The sequence below is a fragment of the Cheilinus undulatus genome, linkage group 1 (assembly GCF_018320785.1).
Source record: "Cheilinus undulatus linkage group 1, ASM1832078v1, whole genome shotgun sequence".
Lineage (NCBI taxonomy): Eukaryota > Metazoa > Chordata > Actinopteri > Labriformes > Labridae > Cheilinus > Cheilinus undulatus.
The window spans coordinates 53,256,981-53,282,735 of NC_054865.1; the positions used below are offsets into that span (position 1 = coordinate 53,256,981).

General features: G+C 37.6%; 2 protein-coding genes across 2 annotated transcripts; one reads left to right on the top strand and one right to left on the bottom strand.

The window, feature by feature from the left end:
• Window positions 1-4,690: 4,690 nt before the first annotated feature.
• Window positions 4,691-10,178, bottom strand: tmem208 (transmembrane protein 208). The gene is made up of 6 exons (XM_041803580.1): window positions 9,971-10,178; window positions 7,733-7,828; window positions 6,608-6,667; window positions 6,378-6,514; window positions 5,488-5,572; window positions 4,691-5,382 (listed from the first exon to the last, which is right to left on the bottom strand). Exons 1-6 carry the CDS (start codon window positions 9,974-9,976, stop codon window positions 5,245-5,247), a joined length of 522 nt encoding a protein of 173 aa, XP_041659514.1. The 5' UTR covers window positions 9,977-10,178; the 3' UTR covers window positions 4,691-5,244.
• A 1,627-nt stretch (window positions 10,179-11,805) lies between these two features.
• Window positions 11,806-24,801, top strand: slc39a1 (solute carrier family 39 member 1). Its single transcript, XM_041786156.1, has 4 exons — window positions 11,806-12,069; window positions 13,588-13,718; window positions 15,511-15,825; window positions 22,181-24,801. The coding sequence occupies exons 1-4, from the start codon at window positions 11,955-11,957 to the stop codon at window positions 22,532-22,534; spliced, it is 915 nt and encodes a 304-aa protein (XP_041642090.1). The 5' UTR covers window positions 11,806-11,954; the 3' UTR covers window positions 22,535-24,801.
• The last annotated feature ends 954 nt before the right edge of the window (window positions 24,802-25,755 follow it).

The following is a 25,755-nucleotide window of genomic DNA, read 5'->3' on the forward strand; positions in this document are numbered from 1 at the left end:
TGGAGGAGGACAGCGGATAGACTTGGAAACAGGGACGAGAGTGCGGAGAGACATGCGGTAAAGGGCCACAGGCCGGATTTGAACCCGGGCCACCTGCATACACTCGACCATCTGTGCGCCCCATAAAAGACAAATTTTATTTAATAACAAAAAAGAGAGAACAACTGTGAAAGCTTGTATTGATGGATGTTTTTCTTTTCTCCCATACTGGTGTCAGCATGAGTTTGATTTATAAACTCTACTGATGAAGAATGATAACGGCAGCCTGTTGAGCTTGAATCACTTCATGGCGAATATTTCATATGTTGTGTTGCTCTGACTGGCCTTTAATAAATGTGACAGAACTTTCTCCAATCACACTAAGGTTTTGTTTTTTCCTTTTTTTTCCTTTTTTTTTTTGCTAAAAGGGTTTGCCCTTCCCAAACCCCATCCATGGGGCTCAGATAGATGTAAAACGTATCCCATACCACAGATATTTAAAAAGTCTTTCGGAGTGTCACATGACCATTCATGTAGACTTACCACAAATCACCTGAGTGTGAAACAATAGTACATGCTCCTATAGAGGACAAAAGTTTGTATGTTATCAGCCTCATTTTAAGAAAAAACAGCTTATTTTTTGTTTGTTTTTGTCCAGTTGAACTTGCAGAGACCGCCATCTTGTATATTTCTAACACAGTATATAACACTTAAACACTGTGTACTCAAATATTAAGATTTGGACCTTAACTGATTAACAATAATACTCAATCCTCATACGATACAACAAACAGGAGTTGATTACAGGGTGGAACGGGACACTGTGAGATGTTTGATCAAGATGACAATCTCTGAGGAGGGTGGAGTATTTGCCACCAGGTCTGTTGCACTTGATGGTTTTAGGCAGACAGACGGACATAGACATTGCACAAGGCAAATGTTGCATGAATACTTGGCAGACTCTAGGCCAGGGTTCATCAAGTACATCTGCACAAGGGCCAGATTTAGTCTCAACAGAAACTCTGGGGGCCGGACTTTCAAATACACAAAAATTAGATAAATATTTTGGTCTGACTGAAATATTGTTGCAGTAGTATTTGTATTTTCCTTTAAACTACAGGACATTTTTAGTCATTACCAGTGAGATCTATCCCTATTATCTATAATGCAGCAGGCCTGACAACAGGATTGGCCGGACCCCTGAAAATCCATGAGAATGGGCCCTCCCTAATTGTCATTTAGCACCAATAGTAACCCATTTTGACACTTTTAACCCCTTTTTGATACTTTTTACCTCTTTAACCCAATTTTTGCACAATTTTAACCCCTTTTAAACCACATTTCCTGCATGTTTTATCCCCTTTGTGCCACTCTTTTATCAATTTTTACCACTTTTCTTCTGTTTTTGCCACTTTTTAACCCCTTTAATTTCATTTTTTTTCTACATTTAACCATCTTTTCCACTTTTAACACTGTTGATACTTTTGGCCCCTTTTTTGCTTCATTAGCCCAGGTTTTGAAAGATTTTAACCCCCTTTAAATCACTTTTCCTGCATGTTTTATCCCCTTTATGCCACTGTTATCAATTTGTGCCACTTTTTAACCCCCTTTCTTTGCTTTCTTGCACTATTTTTTGTCATTTGTAACCAATTTTTGATACCTTTTGCCCCTTTTTCCTCCTTTACCAGTTTTGGACACATTTTAACCTCTTTTCACAACTTTTTCTGCCAATTTTGTAACACTTCTGCCAACCTTAACCATTTTTAAAATACTGACTAATTTTGACAGTAAATTTCTGGAAAAATAGATCAAATATTAAGTCATTCTAAAACTATTTCAATGTTAATTGTTTGTGGGATGGATTTAACTGCTACAGACATTTAAAGGAAAAGGATACTTATAAAACCTTCTTTTCTTCCTTTTCTGAATTTAATGATCTTTCGGGGATGAACAGGAAGCTTTGGGGGGCCTGATGTGGCCCCCGGGCCACCAGTTGATGATCAGTGCTCTAGGCTATAGTGGGAGCTGTGAACACCACCAACTTGGCGTTATCTCATGATTAATGTATAAAAAATATAAACTGCCAACCGAATCCCTTTACTAAACTACAACCTCAAACTGAGAAGAGTTTGGGTCAGTAGTTTGAGTCAAAACAAGGTCAACACTGCACACAGATTATAAACCTGAAGCAGGCTACACCCACAACTCAGCCAAACACACTCAAAGAACTCTGATTCTGTTTACACAAGGGAGGCGAAATGTTCAAGGGAACACACTCTGCATCGTATGTAATGACTTGTGATTCTCTCTCTACTTCAAAGTAAGGGGAGCGCTGTAGTTCAAGGGTCAAAGGCTCGCCTGTTGCCCAAATGCCCCCAAATTTCCTGTTTTGTCTGGCCCTGTGAGTGTAACGGGACCTAATATGTGAAGGCCATGATCTGCTGGAGCCAATGAGACAAAAACTCCGTTTGGAAAGAATCCTACATTTTCTAACTTTTAATCAGTCTACTTCTGTTAACTTGAAAGTTTTTTTGCTTTCAAAGTAAGGATCGGTTGGGGATGGGGGTTTAGTTATAGCATGCAAAGCTGCACATAAAACCTGGAAAACAGCCTCAGCTCCCTTATATCATCTTGTCAGGATGAACCCTTTTTTACTGCCATGGTAAACAAGAACCTCTCTCCCACTTTTCTCTCCATCTTAAATCAGCAACCATGACAGGGGTTATTCTAGGAGACACTTCTCCATTTTATGTTGCACCTTAAAGTATGACCGTGGACAATTTAGGCTCATCGAGATAAGGTGAAAAGCAAGTTTGGCCACAAAATGAAACCTTAAAGTAAACGATGTTGTGTCCTCTTTCCAGCCATGTTTTGAAAAGTGTACAGTGGAGTTTCAGAAAGACTTGAAATACAAACAAGCTAAAATGTCTGCATCTTCCTGCACAAAACACATAGTACATATGTGAATTTTGAGGGAGTGGGGTTACGTGCAAGGGAGAGGCCCCAGTGCTAAATTACATTGCAACATGGTCCCTCTCAAAGCCCACATCTGGGATTGGCCCTGACAACTGGATGCCGTGCTGCTCTAATTTTGGTTACTTTGTTTATAACCCTATAATAGAGACAGTGTAGGACCACAGGGCTGGAATGAAGGAGGGCAAGACACAGGCAGAGTAAAAGCAGTCATTTCATAAAAGCCTGTGGGGATATTGACATTTCAGGAAAAGTTTAAAGCTACATAAGAAGAGCAGCTTGATTTTCTGCATGTTTTAGATTAAAGCAAATAGTTGCCCAGCTTTTCTTTGTCTTCTAAAATGATTCACAACACCACTCTTCCAGTCTGCATGTTGCAGCTCGTTGGATGCAACTAAAATGCAAATTCTGTCATTATACTGGGAGCAGATCAGAGCTTCGCCAGCCCACTCAACCTCTTTGGAGCCTTAGCAGGAACATTATCTCTGAATACATTGTCAACACAGGATAGACAGTGTAAAGACACTTAGCAGACTTGATAATAAACAATGCCTCTTCCTCCAGGGAAAAGGTTTGGCTCACCAAATGGAGACAAAAATGTTGAGTGTAGCAGAGTGCCAAGTAGATGATTTTTTTTACTCTATAAAAGATTAAACTGTAAAGTAAATACTGATATGTCTACTGTCATCCTTAATCTCCCATGTCAAAAATGTGAGCAGTTTTTCCTTCAGATGAAACTACTGAAGAGTTGCAAACTGACTTTAATCTCATATTGATTCATCTACAACTTTTAAAAATTAATTCTTATCTATCAAATTCAATCCATATATGAATATTAATTCAGAAATACTTTACAGATAAACTGTGTGTTGTTACATGGACAAAGCAGGAAACTAACAAGTCGCTGTGAACTGAAATTCTCCTTCGACTACTAGAACCCAAAACCCTTTCCACTATTTAGGTTATGTTTAATTCTTTTAAATATATTTGATTTTTGTTGTAATTGCAAAAACACATTACTCAAACTGAACAGTCTGAGATCCAAAACACTTAATGTGTTATTTTACAGATAAACCACACATATGTACATATACACACATTCACTCTAAACTTGAATAGCCTATCTTTCATTTAAATAGGATAAAGTGCAATTAAATGATAAAATAAAACAACTAAAATAAAACCAAATTAAAATATACCATGCATATTTAAAATGTCCTTTCCAGTGAAGCCTACATTCTCAGCTTCTGTATTTATTTACAGTCGGGGTGACAAAGCTCCAGAGCTCTGTGAATGAGGGAGCCAGCATCCTATGGAAACGGCTACCTGTTAGCCAACATATGCCTGCTACCTTAAGTTTGATTAGCCTGCGAAACAATGAATTCATTCAATTATTATGTTCACTTATGCAACACAGCTCAGCCAGTCAGTCCTCTTTCTTGTCCTCCACGTTAGTTTTCCTCTGTCACACAAGAATATCTCCCTAAACTACAAATATCCTTGTCTCTTGAGTTAGCAGTCTGAGAATCCTAACATCACCTTTCTTTGCTTTCTTATTTAAGCACTTAGGCATCACAAGTAGACCTACATAAACTGCGAATTAGCTGTGACGCACTACAATCTGAGAACTATTTCATCAGACAGTAGGAACTCTTAAGACTGAGAAATGCTGGAGTAAAGTTTGCTAATTTCCCACAAAAAGCCATCTTTCAACACATAAAACTCATGAGCAACTCCAAACGCTAAAGGATTTTTTTATTGCAAAAATGTTCCTTTTCATTCTTAAAGCTTGTATTTATAAGACTTGAAAGGTTACAAACAATATCATGGCTCTGTTGTGAAGAATCTGTCAGGTCAGACTTTAACTGAAAAATAAAATTAAACAAAATAAAAAGACATGCCATGATGGCAATCTGCATTACACAACATTCCAGCAGACTATGGTCCGTCTCTTTTTGCATCATCAGACTGTCTGGGGGATGTCTGATAGAAATCTTTAGGGGGCAGACTGACACAGTTGTGCAACAGCAAAACTCTAAAATCTCTGCATGAATTAATCATATTTGAACTGTGACGGTATCTTAACAGGCAACATTTCATTTTGTAATTTTGCTGGAACAAAACATAGCAGGAAGAAAAGAAGAAAGAAAACAAACTTTAAAAACTAACATTATCAGATTTGAATCAACTTTAACTTAATAACAGAAATTCTTCCTGAATAACTTATGAGGTCTTCGCCATCCGTATATTAGATTCGTTGTATAAAAATACTGTTCAGTCTGCTCTGCAGCATCAGAATTTCTTCATCTGTCTGCGCTCTTGTCTTCTCTGCTTCTTCTCGTTCACTTCCTCAGGCGCTGAGGGGCTTTCTGCCATGAACCAGGGGCCCAGAAAGTTCACCCACAGCAGGTGCAGGGCGCGAGCCGGCGCCTGAGATGCCCATAAGAGAAGAGGATCAAATCATAATACTTGAGGGAAGACAGGAAAAAATAACAGCAATTAATTCATCTAAGCAATCTTACTGAAAGCTCTTACCAGCAGCCAGAGATACCAGAAATAAGACGAGATTACGCTGAGAACTTGTACTATGGCTGTTAGCAGGATGACATCCTTCAGGTGCCTAAAAAAAGCATGCATAGTTATTAATTCCCGATCACATCACATGATAATATGTGCTGTTTGGCAAAATGTAAGTGTAATTTGAGAATTCTGGGGTCAAAATGAATTAAGCCTGGTAAATGCAAAATTGTAAAACCTCAAATTGTCATATTAAGTAGCATATTTATATCATTTATCCATCAAGGAAAATACTTCAGGTACTTCAGGTACCACTTATGTTAAGATAGCTCCTTCATCTAGATGCACAACTCCTAGTATTAATGACATTTTGGTGTAATCTCCTTTGGTAAAGAATATAGATTTACAATACAGAAACTAAGTTTTTTTCTCAGTTTAAACTCTTCATGTCTCAGGACGTTTATGCTTCATTGCCTTAGCACCAACTTTAGTTAAATTACAGCCTATTTGTTAGAATTTTCCTTCAAACTCTGTTGCCAAAGTAATATATTAAATCATTTTTACAGTTGAGGAGGCTGGCAGTATTTCCAGCTCTGATTACGGTCTGCAAATCATCCAGTCCCAAAATAGTTGATCAATCAAATAGTGGCCCTTTATAGGTACATTTCAGGACAAAAAACTCCACCAAGGACTTTCCACAACTAAAAAGGAATCAATGTATCAGTACCGGTCACAAAACCAGAAGAGCTGGGTAACACTTGAAGACAGCCTTGAAAAATAGATAGACTGCTCACACACATTGACCAGCTTCAAATTAGCCTGTTACATTGTTGTTAGTGCAAAAACACATGAGATGGGGTTCCTTTTCAAATTTGTTTCAATGATATTTGTATTTCATGATCACTTACTCTGCCATTCCCTGCTCCATGTTTAAGTCTATTCCTCCATCCAGGAGACTTCCATCCTCAGCAAACACTGGCTTGGCCATGGCTGACATGGAGCGGTAACTCCCAACATATACTGCCAGGGCGAACACAAGCAGCAGCTGCAGGAGTGCAAGGTTAAGGAGCGGGAAGGTGAGTGATGTACAATAAAATATACATCATACGTAAGGTTTAATAAAATTATAAACACTCACCCATGTCCAAAATGTTGATGAACTGTAGAAAACCAAAAGATTTACAGCAGCATAAATTGCCTGTAAAATGGAACAGTATATCTGAATTTGGGTAGGTTGAAATGACAGTACAACAGAGCTGTAACCTTAAATTGAGTGATCATATAATGTATAACAAAAAGCTTATCTTTTGTACAAACTTATCAGTGTGGTAATTTCAGACAAGGACTCAACATGGTTCCAGTCTCTCAAATCTACTATTTATTATGTTTGATAGTGAATTGAATGTCTCTTCCCTGCTCTTGTCCCTCTTTCCAACTCTATCCGTCCTCCTCTATCAAGTAAGACATAAAAATGCCCCCCCAAAAAAATCTTAAAAAAAAAAAAAAAAAAATTGGATAATATACTCAGCCAATTAACAAATATATCAACACAACAGTGTGCTGCAGAATAATTAATCCACTTAATCCACTTCAAAGTATTACATGGTTTTAATTTCTCTGGTTCTTTTAGGCTGATAACAGCGATTCATCACAAAGGACTTCACATTGATAACGCCCATACATCAAGTTACAAATCATTTGAAATTACAACACACCATTTTACACCCCCTAAAATAACAGTGCCAGAGACCCCTACCAGCGCTTGAGGTGGTTAAAATGTCAATTTTGCACAAAGCATCATGAAAAAATTTCCATTCTAGGGAGTTTTTGTACATGTTTCTTTCACATGAGCACAGCTCTCACTTAATAATATGGTTTTATTTTAAACTGAACTCATTTTCAGGAAATTCTTTTGCAAAAATTGATCAAATGCACCTCTCTAAATTATTTGATATTTGGGGCGCAGAGGGCCTAGTGGTTTAAGGTGCGCCCCATGTACGCGGATGGCCAGGTTGATATTTCTCTGTTATTTTGGTAAGCATCCCTTGAACCCCCTTCATTGACTTGCAGCCCTCCTGGGGCTCCTGACCCCCACTTTGGGAACCACTGCTCTAGATAAACCCTGACTCCATGTGAATGAAGTTTCTACCTGCAATAAATCAATGATCTGATGTCTATCTGACATGACTCTAGGGACTGCAAGCTTAACATTTGTTACATTAAAGAAACACATTAGAAATCAACTGTAAACAAGGGTTCTTACATTAGCTCCGAGGATGACTCGAGTGTAAAACTTCAGCGTAGCTTCATTCTCCTCGTAGATCTGCTTCTTTCCCTTTGTGCCAACCTTACCTTTGGGCTGTGGGGACAAAAAAAGAGCAAAATAAAGCAATTTCAAAATGTTTTTCAGCCATAACAATGCATTCTCGGTCAGTGGAATAATGTGTAAAAAACAAGTCTTTAGAAATTTATTTTCAGACAATATTCTCTCAGGTATATTATTTACTCAAAAACTAAATGAAGCTCCATGTCTACAGTTCTTCTCAGAAACAGACCTCCTTCAATCTGCACGCATGAAACCTCCAAAAGTCAGACCATCAGGTAAACAGAGATATCATACCTAAATAATAGTAAGGCAAAAACAAACACTTCAGGTTAAATCCAGACTTTAGGGTGTCATTGTCATATCTACATATGTCTGGCTAGAATTATAAATATCACCCCAAACCATTAATTTTAATTAGGGATGCACAGTATCGTTGGTATGACACTGGTATTGGCAAAGATTAGCTTAGAAAGTGAAACATCTGCATCAGCAGATATGACCATTTCTGCTGATATTTAGAATCGATATTTTTGCTATAAAATCTGCCTATATTAACTGTAAATATTGACCGTATGAACAAAAAGGTTAGTGGAGTTTTAGGCTGGACCCACAGACCTATGCAAGCCTAAATATTTTTATTCATTCATCATCATTCCTTCACTTTAACGTGTTTTAAGGACTCACATTCGTTAATTTGTTCATCCTCAAACTGTAAATTGTGTGTTTAATGGCTGATGATTTACGTCTGACCAACATTTAAACATCTGTATCAGCTCAAATTATTTTGTAAATATCATTATGTCAGATAAAAGCAAAAATACATACAAATGATCCCTTTTAATTGTAACAACTTAAATTATGAGTACTATAAAGTTGAAATGAGAGCAACGCTGATCTTTAGTCTTTATTTTTTCCCAGAAAGAAAATTTTACACCCATATACGTAAGTATCTTGTTAATAAAGTAATCAAAATGTGTATTTTCATGCAAATTAGTTTCCCAGTGATGAACACTAGAATTCCAAGGGTCTCCAAATACCTAAAACAGCCAGTGGGTAAAATTTACCTGTTATTAGAATGCAATAATTTTCATAAATAGCATTGATCAAGCCCGATTAAATCACCACAGACACTGACCATCTTATTTAACCACAGAAAGAGAAGCGATTACTGTTGGAAGATGATCAGTCACATCCAAAATTATCTTAGTACTGATGGCTCAATCCTGAAACCTCCCCACCAGATCCTTTGTCACTCGCCACATGGCAAATCTACTGACAATCACAATATCTTTTTAGTCTGTGGTATCCATGTTGAAGGTTGATCTATGACTAAGATTAGGTCCTGCAGCAATATAGAGAAGGTATTTCCATGGCAACGTCTATTGTTTATCTGCTGGTGTGAAATAAAAGAGAGGGAAATCAATGCTTTCTTATAGGGTACATTTTATCTATAAACGGGTGTAAATAGACACTAATAAAAATTTGATTGATGCAAACCATTTTTCATGACATCAGGTGCTACTCAACAGACTTTTAGGAAAAGACAGTGATTGACAGTCTTTTATCAATACAATGTTAGATATAAATTATAACAATATAATTTACCTGGTAGCTGTTTTTATTTGTTAAATCAAATATCAATAACATTTCTGCTTTAGCTACAAGTTTTTATTATAGATTTTTGTTTAATAAATACTATGCGGATACCGTTGTATTACTTTGTTTTTAATATACGTTAACCACTCTTACAATTACAATTCTTAAAATTGTGCAAAGGTACAGTAAAGAGTCAATGTTGTGTAATCTTCTTACAAAACGCATAAGTGGTGATTTAAATATGACATAAGAGGCCACAAAGTAACATATCTGAATAGGTTTAAGCCCTATATCGAGGAAGAGATAAATATACTTCAGATTATCATGTGCACCCTTTGGACTGAGTAAAACTGATGTTCAACTTTGTCTCAGTGGAGGATAAAGTGCCATAAAGATGATTGCTGTATCCCCAAATAAACCTCAGTGCAGCCTCTTCATCATTTGATTTCAGTAAAGGTCAGTCAATCTGGACTACAGCATCAGTTCGAGTAAAGTTATTGAATCGAGCACAGTTAAACGTGTCAGTATTTTCTATCTGTCATCGTGTTGTTGCTGCTGCATGTGTTGGGAGTCTCTCACCGCCATTGGCTCTCTGACCCGCTTCTGTTCTCTTTCTCTGCGTCTTCTTTGACATCGACCTGCGATCCCGACACTATCTACAATGGTTTTTAGTGCTACAGCCTCAAAAAACAGACTCGAAAGTCACTCATCGGTGTGATTTCTTGTAACACATCAGCATTTCGGGTTTCTTTGGGTTTACATTTCCGGCGCATGAAGCCGACGTCATCAACCGGCCGTCAGCTTCTCACTGTAGCTACGGCGGTTACTAACGGTTACAGGGGGCCATCTTCTGGTCAAAACTTTGACTGTGAGAAATTTACAGGAAGAAAAGATGGTCAGCTCTACTGGGTTAAGTGGTCAAAACTCTGCGACCACTGCAATCTCAAATCCAGGAGGATGTGTGGGCAGACTTCCTCATCACGCCCATAGTTGTGTTTAGATCACGGGTGTCAAACTTAAGGCCCGGGGGCCAAATCTGGCCCGTGGTGCAGTTATACCCGGCCCACCAGATCATATAATTTCATAATAACTGAGGTCTGCAGATTTCCTCCAGAATAAAAATGTAAACTTAACCTTGACGATTTATAATATGCTTGTTGAGTCATAAAAAAAATAGATAAACAGTAAAAATTTTCATAAAAACTCAGGAACGCGGGGAAGAAACAAGTGTTTTCTCTATATTTTCAATTTGGCATCTCACAGTTATGACTAAAAGTTATTGTTTTTTCTTTTTATTTCTTAATTTAACCTTTACATCTCATAGCTTTGACTTTTTATCTCACATTTTTTACCTTTGAGATTAATCATTTAAAATTTTATTTAAACCTTTTAGTCATGATTTTGACTTTTATCTCATGTTCTGACCCTTTTCAACTCCTAGCTTTAACTTTAATCTCGTTTTTTAACCTTAAAAGCACATGATTACTAATTTCATTTCATATTTTTACATTTGAAACTCATGATTTCAATGTTTACCTCATATTTTGACTGTTACAAATTATGATTTTTAATCTTATCTCAGTTTTTGACTTTTCAAATTCATGGTTTCAATATTTTATCTCATATTTTGCCTTTTTAAAACATTATTTTGACTTTAAATGTCATGTTTTCACCTTTTAAACTTAGAAGTTTGACTTTTGACTCAGAAAGTCAATTTAAATAAAATGCTTACTTTTACTTAAATAAGTTAAAAGGTGAGTAATGTTACTCTTTAGTTTTGTACTTTTTCCACATCTGCTTGTTAAGTAAAAAAATACATTAATTGTCCCGGTCCAGGGTCCTTGCACATGTAGGGCCCCTAGGCTACAGCCTTGCATAGCCTGTACATTAATCCACCCCAGAGAGAAGTGGAAAAAGGACACGGCTATTGTAATTAGGTAAAGTAAAATTACTCTGGTTAAGATTTACGGAGGTAAAAGCACTAATCTATAAATCTGCTCAAGTAAATGGAAATGGAAATGTACTCGAGTAAAAATGGTTAAAACGTTTCTAAGCAGAAATAAAAAAGTGATTTCAAAATTTACTCAAGAAAGTACAAGGTCATGGGGAAAAAACTACCCCATTACAGTTATTAAAGTGTATGTAATAAGTTACTTTCCACCCCTGATCCCAACAAGAAACAATACGATTATAGTATATTTGAGTACGCTTTAAAAAAAACTTAACTGAGATTAAGGTTCTCATTTCATGCGTATTTATACTTTAATTATAGTACACTTTGCATTCAGTTCGTATCTAAAAAGAGAAATCAGCCAATAAGGCTTTCCTCAGGCGTCCCACTCGTTCTTTTCAACGAGACATGATTTTTGACCCTCCTGAGCCACCGTAGTCAAAACAGCACTGCCTCTACTTTCCATATATAACCCCCGAGGTGGTGATTTTCTCAGTGTAATTCGTATTGTCGTAGGGGTAAGCAAGCCCCAGGTAGCTTTATAACTAATCAAATGAAAGTACAGTTAGTTATTAAACGTTTTTCCTTTAACTGACATTTTATGCTGCTAAAATGGACTACCTGCTTGCCGTGAAAGTAGGCTCTCTGTTCGGTTTATTGTTTTTAACTCTGCTTTTTGGATTTATTCCCGCTCGAGTACTATGGTTCAGAGACACAAACGCGACAGGTTAGTTACACGTTTGTAAACGATGCTAACATGATCAGCTATTAGTGTTAGAACCAATAGAGAGTCTATGTTAATGTTGTTTATGTCTGGGTTTATTATAGTCGCCTACGGATTGAGGTAAACAGTGGGGCTTACGGATAACAAATTAAACTTTTTACTGTAGATAGCGCTCAGCTTTTGTTTTAAGACCACTGCCGAATTAAGAAATGCCTTTTACTTGTTAGATTTAAATATTAGTATCTGCTCTCTGACCTGTTAACATTTGCAGGTAGACCATCAAACCTTAAACTTGCTGAGTTGTAAATGAAGTTTGGTACCAGGGCCCTTCCTAATAGACGTAAAAGGTGGAAAGGCTGTAATGTGGTTTAAGCAGGCGTCTGTCTGGGTATCTGATCTAATCTTTTAACTCTGCTTAGTGATTTTAACGCTGTGCTGTTGTTTATTTCATCAGCTGTAACCCATTAACAAGAGATGGAGTGATGATAATGATACTGATGTTCTCCATCAGTAAAGACCAGAGAAAAGCCATGATGGTGCATCCTTACAAAGTGTTTTGAGGCTCTTTGAGCATTTCCTCAGTCTGTCACTGTCTTATTTACTAATACTGCATCAACTAGGGCTGGGCAATTAATCGAAATTTAGACTAAATCACAGTATGTATTACTGCAATTTTCAAATGGCAAAAGCTGCAATATTTCTTTGAAATGAAAAAAGTGTTAAAATACCAGTTTAATTTTTATGCAGCAGAAATATGTTCCACCCATCATGCAAACATCTGTCAATTTATTTTAAGAATAGTTTCTTTATTTTTCTAGGTTTTTCTAAATCAAAATGAAAATACATAAGATGTGGAATTTAAAAAATAATCACACATTTAATCGCCATCGCAATATTGTAAAAAGTAATCACAATTAGATTGTTTTCCCACATTGTTCAGCCCTAACCAATACCTTATCACTCTATTTTATGCTAATTTTATCAGGCAAATAGAGTATACCAAGTGTTAAGAAATCATCTTTTAAGCTTTTGCTGAAGTATTATTTTACTCTAAATTATGCTAAATGTTACGGGCAAATAAAGAATGTCATAAGTGCTAATAAATCCTTGTTTCAGGCTTCTTCTTAAGTCACCTGAGAAGGATGAAGCCTGAGGCCCCAAGCCCCCTCAGCACATGACCACATTTGCTTTCATGTGTGATGTATAACAGGCGGTCAATAGTGAAGTTTGGCTTTCTTGAAAGGAAGTGAAAGAATCATTTCTTCTTGCAATGTTCATGTTTCTTAGAGCGCTGCTGAGTTTGCCTTTTGCTTCTTGCATAACCAAGACGTGTCACATGATATCCAAAATATCATTTCAACTTTGAAGGGAATGACAGTTTTCAGCCACGCAATGTGTTTAAAAAACATGAAGTTGAAAACTGAAAATCTGCAGTCTTTACTTTGGGTTTATTGAGGTTTATGTTTGGTAATCGTGTTCAACATGATTCCATTGTGAAATGAAATTTCTTTTCATTTTCAGAAACCCAGCGCACAGTTCTGAGTCTGATCAGCTGTTTTGCTGGTGGCGTTTTCCTGGCAGCATGTCTGTTGGACATCATTCCCACTTATCTGTCAGACATCAGCACTGAGCTGGAGATACGGCAAGTAGAGGTACAAACGAAAATATAAGTGTTTCTGAGTCTGGAAAAATCTGCACATAAAATAAAGGTTTAAAAGCCCCAATTTCCAAACAGTTTGGATTTTGTGTAAAATGTGAATAAAAACAGAATGCAGAGATTTTCAGTCCCTTTCAACCTAGATTCAATTTAGTACAGTACAAATACAAAATACTTGGTTTTCTTACTGTTAATCAAGTTTTTGTCATTTTTTAAAAATATACACACATTCTGAATTCGATGCCTGGAACACCTTTCAAAATATTTGGGACAGGAGCATGATTACCACTGTGTTACATCACCTTTTCCTCAAACAACTCTCTGTAAGCGTCTCATTGCTGAAGTACTGCAAGTGAAAGTCTTTCCCATTCTTGCTTGAAGCACATCTTAAATTGCTCAACAGTGCAGCAGTACTTCTAAATGTTGTTGATATTTGGCTTTCACTCTGCATGGCTGAGTCTTAAGTTACATTTGTAGATGCAGTGGTGTACTGTCTGAAGTGTTACCAAGCCTCTGTTATAAGTAGGGATGCATGATATTAGATTTTTGCCAATATCCAATATGCCGTTATTTACAGATTCAGTTTAACTGATACCGATAGTGATACCCATATTTCAAAATGCTTTTCGGACAAGAAATTTCAGTCTTTCTGGACACACTTTAAGGTTTGAAGCTGACTAAGGAAACAAACTTTAGCCCTTAAAAAACAATTTAAAGAATGAGGATAAAAAAAGAAAAAGACCTAAACTAACATAGGTCTGTTGGTTCATCCTGGACAAAATTTACAGCCGATATAAGCTGAAATAAACAGGAAAAAATATCGGATATAAATATATTATTATATCTGTGGACACTGATATTTGCCTTTTTAAGCGAATATATGCCAATACCAATACCAGACCGATAATATTGTGCATCCTTAGTTATAATAGCCATCACTTAATGATGCTTGGGGTCACAGGAATTTAGTGATGTTTTTAGCCTTGCCCCTTGCATTCAGAGATTTTGATTCAACCTTATACACTTTTAATTAAAGAAGTTAGCAATTATCCTCCCAACCTGTGAAATTTTCCAGCTGTTTTCTTGGCATTTCACTGCATTCTAGTCTTTTCTTGCCCAGTCCTAACTTTTTTGAAAAGTGCTGATGACATAAAATTCATAATGTGCATAAGTCTGCAAAAAAGTTTATTAGTCCAAACAGCAAGAATGTTCTCATTATGTTGTATTCAATTGAATATAGGTCAAAAAATGATTTGTAGATGACTGTAGTCTGTTTTTATTTACATTTTACACAGTGTCCCAACATTTTTGGAATTGGGGTTTTTGTACATTGAAAGTAACACTTTTTAATATCAGTAATCTCTCAGTCAATATACTGAAATGACCCTATCATCTGTTTTGAATAAAGTGTCAAGAATATCAGAAGAGTGTCATCTCAAAGTTGATTTTCAGTTGAGTGACTAGTTCATACAATGTGAAAATTTATTTGTAGTTTTTTTTAATCAAAGATGAAAAATATTACTCAGCAGTATTTTTTCAGAAAGTTACAGAAAAAAATAAGTATGTTTCATAAATACTGTTGATTATGTGAGGAAAAAGTGACAGATATTTACTACAAGAGCTTTGTAATAACATTATTCTGCAGGGACCCAGTTATTTCAGTCAGTTTTGACATAGTGATTGCTGATATTCTGTCCTTAATTTATCAGGGTTTTTCGAAGACTTAATCTTAGTTTCATTTGGGCAAATCTGCAGCTGATTAACCTCTCTGTGGTGGTTCCATACAGACCAACTTTCCCCTTCCAGAGTTCATCTTGGCTTCTGGCTTTTTTGCGGTCCTCGTCCTGGAGAGGATCGTTCTGAACTGTCAGGGCATGGGAGGGGCTCAGGAGGAGAGGGCGCCCCTGATACAGGACAACAGGAATGGTCATGGACACGCCCACAACCATGCAGCCAACCCTGACGTGGAGGGCAGCAGCCAGCATGTCCATGTGGACTTCCACGCTCACTCCCCCTTTCGATCATTCATGCTTTTCCTCTCCCTCTCCATTCACTCCATTTTCGAGGGTCTTGCCATCGGCCTGCAGAACACTGACTCGAAGGTAAGAAGACGCAAAATACTGAACCTGGTTTTATCTTTTAAATGACAGTAACCACTGAGGTTTATCACAAAAGGTAGTTGTTTATGCATTTCATAGTGGGAGACTTTTTTGTCAGATGAGAGATGGATGGAGTCTCAGGAGGCAGGACATGATGTAACATGACCGAAACATGCTTGACCTAACAAGCATGTTTTTGTTGGTGGGAGGAGAGAACCCATGCATGCATACGGAGGACATGCAAACTCCGCACAGAAAGGCCCTGACCGGGAAGCAAACCAGGGGCCTTCTTGCTGTGAGGCAACAGCGCTAACCCCTGTGCCGCCATGCAGCCCCACATGCAATTTGCACAAGTAAAATCGGGAAAATTTCAGGAGTGTTGTGCAAGCGTGCATGGGGCTAGAGACGAAGCAGCAGTCCAATGCTATGATGTCAGCTGTTTCCTTTATATCAAAACAAATTGTAGTTCAACATATTCAGTGTATCAACCAAACAGCAGAGAGGAAGAAATATGAAAACACTTTAAATCAGGCTCTTGATTACATGGCCACTGCATCATCACACACACTGGTAGCAGGATAAAAACGTCATCCTCCACTCCCACATACCTTTTCTTGAATGCTATCTGATGTATTCTCACATCAGCTAACCTTGACTTAATATGGAAAAGGTACCAGGAAGAATGCCAGGTAAAGTTGAAATGATAGCACTGTTGGTAAGGAATGCATTAGTTTAACAGCAGTATCAGTTGGGGATGAATTGGTTTCCAGTTGTAGTGAAAACTGCGATAAAATTTTACGGTTCAGATATGGATTATCATTAAAAATGTTCACAATAACCATGCTTTAATATCACAGGAAATAATGCCCAGGCAGCATGCTATGTGGATTTGTTTACTAAAATGAATGGAAAGAAACCACAGGTCAACTGGGTACAGAAAGAAAAACTTTAGGAGACAAGGAGGCATCGCTACAACCTATACATGAAAGCTACCTCCAAATATCTGCATAGAAACAAACCTCAGACTGTGGAAGTAGAATGCCCTCTTTGGCTCTAGTTGCTCCTAATCTGCTCAGATCATTTTGAATAAGTTCCTAAATTTTGCAGCAGAATTGATGTTAATTAGCACTCATAATTAGCTAACAGTGACTCACAGATGGTTATATCATAATTTGTTGAAATGTTACGTCAGGAAAACTAACTTAGACGTGAATCTTGAATAAAGATAGTTGTTAAGATTGAAAGATTGTGCTGTTTTAAGCATGTGGTATCAAAATAGTACGGAAGAATTTTGACATCCTTAAAAAAGACCCTGTAAAGTGAAAATAAATCTGTATTTAGGTTTGTCCTGTGATAGGTCACTGGGTTATGAACCCCCAGGTCAAATTTCAGTCAGATAAAACATCTCTAAGTTTATCAAATTAAGCTTCAAAATCATGAACAATGAGGCAATAAAATCTGCTCCAGAATGGTGTGGGCGTGTCTGTTGACTGTTGAGCTGAAGCCACGCCCACTCAGGAAAAATAAGATCCTCTCAAATAAAAAAAAGCTACAATCTGAATTGAGGAAAGCACTCACACCATTAGCCTGTCTCTTGACTACTTGTTGGCCTTAGAAGAAGAGACAAAGTCAGTTTTCTGCCCCAAATCTCTGTTATGATGCTTTAAAAGATCCATAGACCACTGTGGCTGATAGATTTGGCAAATTTACCTCACAATGAACAAAAAAAAGCATTTAACTGACAGGTTAACTTTCAGTAAAGACAGGGACATCAGCTAACAACTGACTGTACTGAGATGAACTGCTCTGTGATTTTATATTGTAATGTTAGAAGGGCGGGGTCATTCCCTTTTGTGGGCTTCTGACATCATGAGCCCACATTTTGGCCCCGCCCACATGAAACCCAGCCAGGAAAGAGGTGAAAAACTTTCTAGTGGTCTAAATCCAGAATTCAGTCACATGTAGATCTCCGTGTTTTCACATGCAGCAACCATATTCCAACATATCTAGAGTGCTAAGACCAAAACTTTGGATTTCGCTTTACAGGGTCTATAACAAAGTCTTATTGTTATAATGAGTTAATATTTCAATGTTTCTATAAACAAAGTGTATTATCCTCTGTGCTGCTAATTTTAATTTTCTGTCTAAATCTAGTGAAATGATTTCAAATGATGCATCAGAACTTTTTTTTTTGGACATTTTCAGCAATACCATGATCATTCTGATAACCATGATTATTTTTCTGTCACCATAGTTGTAATATATAATTTTAATAGCGTTACGTCTCTAATATGAGGCCGTGTCGGCTTATTGACAAATAACATGGCATGAACAGATACCAGTAGCTCGTTTTTAGCAATTGTGTCAAATCAATTTAGTGCTAACATGTAGCACACCTAAATGCTGAACTGAATTAGAGAAAATGTTGTCTTGCACCAGAAGAAGTTTTAAAAAATCTGTATCAGTAATTTGCTAAACTGATTTTTTAAACATCTGTGTCTTCCCTAATTTTCATTATTGGTGCAGCTGTACTATTTGTGTATTAGAAAGATAGGATGTGCGTGCCTTGGAGAAGCATATTTCTATTTTAGTGACTGTTTTTGTGTAGATAACCAAACATGTTTAGGGGGTTTTCTGCAATGCAAACACAGCAGCAGCTGAGGAAACTGAGGCCAGCAGAAAAGTGTACAATGCACCAAACCTCTGTTCCTGCTGATTCCACATATCAGCCCACTAAGGCATTACACAGACTCTGAATTAGGGGACTGGCAGGTTAAAGTCCATTAAACATCCAGGTCAGTGGATTCAGAGGTTTTTGTTCTCACTTTCAGCTTTCAGGGTTAAACAGGGACGTTTTCAGGAGTTCAGTGCTCGTGTGAAAAGGGCTCTAGAAAACCGGCCTCATAGCAGGTCCATTAAAAGTCTAACTCTCCACAAACCTTTACATTTATCTAAATCAGCTCAACCCAAGGGAGAACATACAGAAAGTATTGTTTTCTCCTCTCCCTTTGCTCCCACTCTTAAAAAGAATGTAATAATTGAATCACCCTCCTGTCACAGGTTCCACAGACTTTATAACATGTGATACACATTGTATTAATTCTCTGATGAAGTATAATCAACTTGAGAGCACAGTGCTCCTACTCTGGACATTAAGCACAGGCCATTCAGTTATAAACTTTATCATGTGAATAGTTAATTCCATACGCTCGGGTGGCCTTTCTCAAATCCTTTTTATTTGCTATCCTTTGTTGCAACAGTGTGCACAAGCAATGACAGTGTAAGTTACGATTAACAGCACCTGGGGTTACGATTTATAATGTTATGGTACTAGTAATGCCTCTGTGCTGGTGATAGCCAAGTACAGATGGGATCCATCCTTATTGGGCTATTCGTCTGAACAGGATAGCTCAAGTATTCTCCCCGACTCTGAGAGAAAATGGGGATATTTGGAGGTCAAAGTCAGTGGGACTTAGGTTCATTCTTTACTTTTGAATGCAACATCTCAAGAATGATTTGAGGGAATCCCTTCAAACTTTGCACAAGTCCACTATGACTCAATGATGAACTGATGAGATTTTTAAGGTATTAGAAGAACATCAAGGTCATTGGACTGCATGTTCACCTTTTACTTTGAATGCAATATCCTGAGAATGTCTTGAGGGATTTGCTTCAAACTTTGCACCAATGTGTGTCATGACTCAAGAATGAACTCAAGAATTTAAAGGTACAAGGTCCAGGCCACTAGGCTCCTTTGTCAGTTTTTGCCAGTGAGCCACTCTGAAAAGCCCTCAGCCTTTTTTTTCCTGCCCCACGACTGTACTTTCACTGTCTGGCAATTTAATATCTCACAGAGGCATAAAACTGCTGTTCTATGGTTCTGGTTTTTAATGCTGAAGTGTAAGAAGCTTTTGAGGTTAATGGTCAGCTATTAGCTTAATCCATAAGCCCTTGACATCAATAAGATGTGTAACCCGGTGTGGAAATAAGTAAGCCAGTGGTGCATTGCCAGACTTAAATCATAAATGCTGTTGTTTACACTCATAGCAGGAATTTACCTTTAAAGTGATGTACAAATGAAGTTGTAATCATTTTTACAGAAGTAATAAGGCTTTTGTTTATTTTTTGCTTCAGGCCACGTTGACAAGTCAGAAACTTTCGCTGTCACGCTGGTCAGATGTGAGTCTTGTGGTCAGAAGATCCTCAGCAGTCTCAACATACCATCGGGGTTCCCTCAGGACATCTCAGCTGCACAGAACTAGTGTTATATTCATGTGTGATGGAATTTCAGCTTGACCACTTAAAGAAATAAACGCTTGCTGAAAGTGATAGATTGGCTTGTTTTTAAGGCCAGGACAGTCAGGATGGCATTTTAGGCAGAGATGGAAAAAATACAAGTCCATCATACTCAAGTAAAAAATTCAATTACTTTGGTTTAAATTTACTCAAGTAGAAATAAAAATACTGGTCTATAAATCTACATGAGTAAAAGTAAAAAGTATTTCATTTAAAGTTTACTTTAAGAGTACTAAGAAGTTGTTGTAGTAAAACCTGATCTTTCCTTATTGGCAATAATAACATGAAAGTTACTCCTTTATAATAAAGTGAAACCCAACAGCTGTTGTGGGATGTCATGTGATTCTTTTGCTATGTGCTGCTGTGTAGTCTTGTGATCCCCAGCGAGACGATCAGTATAGAAAATGGATAGATCCTGTGTAGTCAAAGCTAAACTACTGGCCAGTAAGCTTGGGCTTCTTTGTTTTTTACTTTCAATTTAGTCTTCTTTACTCAGTACTTGATGTTATTTAAATATAATGAATTAAGTACTTCCCCTAAAATGAACGTAGTAGTTACTATGTTAGTTCCTTTGCACCCTGATTTTAGGTCTAGTAATCCGAATAATAAGGAAGTTTACAAACACATTCTCCCCTGTAGTTTAAAACTTGAATCCTAGTCAGCATTAAAAGTTAGATTTTGTGCTGTAAGATAGTTTTCTGTGTAAAGACAGGGTGTCTGCAGGGTCTTTAAAAGTATTAACAGTTGGATGATTAGTTTAGCAAACTTGTGGCTTTTAAAAAGTATTAAAAAGTCTTAAATTTAAGATCATGAGGTCTTACATTTTCTGTTTTCGGTTTTAATATTTGTTCAGATTTGTAGGCCAGTTTTTCTGCTTTAGTTTTTAAGCACAAGTGATATCCTGATGGAACTCCAGATCTGGCATCAGTCTGCACGCTGGTTTCTGTCCTAGCCTGTTAAGCTATCAGTGCATCCTTAAAGCTCAGCTTTGTCCCTAGATAACAAGTTAACAATGTGAACTAGTGATTTGTGCATGGAAGTGATTATGTAAATACGAGTTTTCTGAGAAGTAGTTGGAGGAGAATGTGTTGGGGCTGAGGCTGAGGCATTTTACTCTCTACCTTTACAAGCCTTCCAGGGCCAGCTGCTGAGAAGCATCCCAACAGCATGATGCTGCCACCATCAGGTTTCAAAGTGGGGATGGTATGTTTGTGGTAATGTGCAGTGTTTGGTGTCCACCAAAAAAGCATCTTGTCTGGTGGCCAAAAGGCACCATTTTGGTCTCATCAGACCAAAGAACTTGCTTCCACTTGACCATGGAGTCTCCCACATGCATTTTGGTGAACTCTAGTCCAGATTTAATCTCTCTGCCATAAAGCTTTGACTGGTGAATAACCCGGGCAACAGCTGTTGTATGCAGTCTTTCCAATGAGCTGCTGTAGCTTGTAAGTCCTTCAGAGTAGTCATAGTTGTCTTGGTGGTCTTCTCACTAGTCTCCTTTTTGCACAGTTACTGTTTGTGAGGACGGCCTGATAAAGGCAGATATACACATGTGCCGTATTCCTTCTGTTTCTCAATGGTGGATTTAACTGAACTCTGGGGGCTGTTCAGCGCCTTTAATTTTTTTTTTTGTTTCCATTCCCTGACTTCTTTTTTTCCATAATCTTTTCACTGAGTTACTTAGAGTGTTCTTTTGTCTTCAGTGTAATGGTAGTCAGGAATACTGATGAACCAGTGACTGGACCTTCTAAACACAGGTGTCTTTATACTACAATCAATTTAGACACATTTCCCGCACTCAGGTGATCCCTATTTTAAAAATCTGTTTTCACTTTGATGTTAGTTTTTGTGAGGTTTTTTTTTGCCAGTAAAAAGCCAAAATATTTTGACCATGATTGATTATTAAGATCTATAAAAGGGTTAAAACATCCCAGTGGGTCAAGGCTTTTTATAAGCACTGTATAAGCATGGCCACTAGCTTGCATCCCTTTTTGTAATTAATTCAAACAAAAACTGTTAAAGGATATTGATATAGCCATAAATCTTCTCTGTTTTTTTTCAGGTTCTAGAGCTCTGCGTTGCCATCCTTATCCATAAGAGCATCATTGTGTTCAGCCTGTCTGTGAAGCTGGTCCAGAGCGCAGTCAGTCAGTTATGGTTGGCCGCTTACATCGGAGTGTTCGCCATGATGTCACCCATAGGCATCGCCATTGGCATCTCAGTGATGGAGGCAGGGCTAGCGGCTGGAGCACTGATCCAGGCCATCCTGGAGGGACTGGCCGCAGGGACGTTTGTTTACATCACCTTTATGGAGATCCTCCCGCATGAGCTCAACTCCCCCGGCAAACAGCTCATCAAGGTCCTCTTCATCCTGCTCGGCTTCAGCATCATGGCAACTCTGACATTTTTAGGATGAGACTGACACCAGGGGGCACATCACCTGGCCAATTTGTGACAACTACTGCAGCTCCCACAGGCATGTGGGTAAATATTGTACAGAGAGAACAAAAAAGTAAGGTTACTTTTGCACTGTTACGTCCAGCTCTGGAGTCTTTAACGTCAAAGCAGCATGACAACAGATGGTGGTTTTATTACTTTGTATTTACTTTTTAAACATTTCATAAAAGAGGACACCCTAGTGTAATTGTGTGATAATGTAAACTTTTCAATGGTGTGAGTGAAGAGGAAACGTTTAAAGTTACGTTAGATTTATGAACATCAAAGAGAAGCACAGGGAAATGAAAGCTGTGTTCACTCATTTAACACTGTCAAACATGTCTCTGACCTGAAAACACAACCACAATCTGACCTTTGTGACTGTTGAGGAAACTACATACCCTATAATTAATTCAGTTATGCTAGCTTATATGTACCTCCAGATCTTTAATGTTTACATTTTTTTGTAACTGATCAAAACAAGGAGCTTCTGCACTTTTAAGTATTTCATATGGTACCGTCTTCACTAAAGGCTCGACATGATGGCTGGCCTTCGTGAATTGTTACTTTTTAACTGTTTCTACTGACACCATTTTGTGTGATTCACGCTGACATTTTAGAGCAATGCTTTTAGCAGTAGTATCCAGGTTTGTGATGCTTTTAAGCCTTATCTTTACTAACTGAATCATCGCTCAACATTTCTTATACCTGAACACTAGTGTAAATGTAAACTGACTTCCTATGCCTTAAAAAGTTGGATGCCAAAAGAAAAAAAGAAAATGTTTGATTTGTTTTGTTTTGTTTTGTTTGCACTTTTGTAATAAAGCATCAGTGGCTGTTGCCACAGATGAGAGAGAATGAAAGGTATTTGGCTTTTTTCGAGGGGGGATGCTTATCCCAATTATTTACATTCTGTTGAACTTTGTACGTGTTTAGTCTTTTCTGTTTTGCAACATTTTCAACTCCAGCCTTCACATGCCTGTACCAGCATCAAGAAATCAAAGCAAGCAGGACACAGCACATTGAGTGTGTTACATAAGTCCAACTTTGATCTCTATATAGGTTTTCACGTAGTATTGTAAAAATTCCTTTCTAAAGAGCAGCACATGGTTAAAAAGGTCTACTTTAATGTTGCCTTCACCTCTTATGTTAATTCAGTCATATACAAAATATTAACTTTGAGGTCAGTCACATTTCCTGTTTTAGTCCCTCATGTGAGGGTCTGATGGTTTCATCATGAACACTAATAGCAGAAGTTGGAGGTTGTGGATTATTAGTCACAAAAAAATGTGCCTGTCAGCAAAAAAAGCTTTCTTGTAATGCCAGTTGGCCATTCCTTTGACTATAAATTTCAACACATTCCCCTATCAAAAAATAGTGAAGCTGGTCCACAACACCAGAATAAATGCTCCTCTTTTTTGCTTTTTTATAAGGATATCGATGAGTGCTATGCTGTCAAGTACGAGAAAAACATACTTATATTTTTTAAGGCAAATAATTTTTACTATTGTGTGCCCCAAGTCCAGAAAAGCATTTGGCAACTCATTAACTACAATAAACAACAGCTGATGTTTTATTACCACTTTCAAACCCTTACTGTCTGATGTTAAAAAATCACAGGATAGGAATATCTAGCTAGCTTCCACAACGTAAGCTAGCTGACCATAATTAGTTAACAGTTTACGCCTTTAGATAAAAGTGGGTAACCGGACGTTAGCCAGCAAACCATAAAGTTAGCTAGCAACTCTTAACATTATCTAGCAGTATTAAGAACTTGCCTACAATGCTATTGATTATCTAGCCTCAGCTAATGTAATGTTAACTGGCTCATCATGATGTTAGCTCACGTGTTAGCTGGCCTCAATAATGGCTAACAGTGGAATAAGCTATTTGCAGTACTGTTAGCTGTGAAGTAATATATAGTCACCCATAGATTACTAACACTGTGTTTGCTCGCTGACCATATTAGTGGCTATGTTACTAAATAAACTGATATAATAATAAGCTGTGTCAAATGTTAACCGATGTACTGTTAGCCAGCCAGCTGTGTCAGTATTTATCTTTTGTTTTTTTTTCAAAGTAGACACACAATACATTCATACTTTTTGCAGGTTTTCCTGTGATAATGAGTACATTTTGTAGAGTTCAACTTATTTATTTCCTTCTTCCCAGACATTTTCCCAAGATGATTGGGAAATTCCTCAAGAAATTACCAAATATTTATGCTGTCTTAGGAAATGGAGTAAAATAAAATGTATTAACGCATGTCCCTTTGTAATGATTGGCTTTGTAAACGTGTTTGATTTATCCTGTCTCTTTGTTAGATAATATTTTTACAACTTCAGGATCCAAAGTGCAAAATTTTTCAGGAAATAAATGAGAAAAATGAACATTTTAAAAAATTTAGGTCATGATTTCTTAAAAAAGGGTAGTAAGTCTTGATTCCCCGACCAGTTGAGCACCACTGGTCTAAAGCATGCAGGTTAATGCTTTATTGTTCTTCTGTGTGAGTGAGAAGAGAAGATTTTTCTCATTAGAAGCCTTTTAAAAAGCTGATCAGATCAGTCAGCAAAGATTAGGGAGCTCAGCAGGATGCAGACCAAAGTTAAAAGACTTTTACAAGCATCTTTTGGTTTCTGAGCGCTACTTTCAGCACAGTTCTTCTTAATATTGGTCCCAAAAGGAAAAAAAACAAACAAACTTAGAGTCTGTGTCTGTAGCTGGCATTTTTTAGTGCAGGCAGTGCTAGTTTGTAATTCAGAACCAATGAAGTCCAGCATTCTGAACACTCAGTGCCCTGGGCAAAAAACGCACCCACAGTGTCAGCTGTTTTCATTGCTGCGCTTAAAGTGCTCGCAGTTGAAAACATTCAGCTTTTGGAACAGCGCAGCGCTCGTCAGTGTCACTTCTCACTCACTTGCCAATCAAATTCAAGAAGAGGCAGGACTTCTGACAGCAGTAGAAGAGAAATTCATCTGTTTTCAAGGGTAGTTTTCAGGTCTGCAGCTGCTACCTGTGCCAGGACAGGATTCATTTACATTGTCTGCATGTCTTCTGTGTGATATTTCCTTGAAATACAAAAATACGAAGCACGCAGAGCTATTTCAAAACAACGCTGCAGACTCTACCAAGGCAAGCGGGATTCATTTTTTGCAATCTGGTGAGAAATGCTTTGGAATTGAGGTCCTGAGCGCTGCCAGC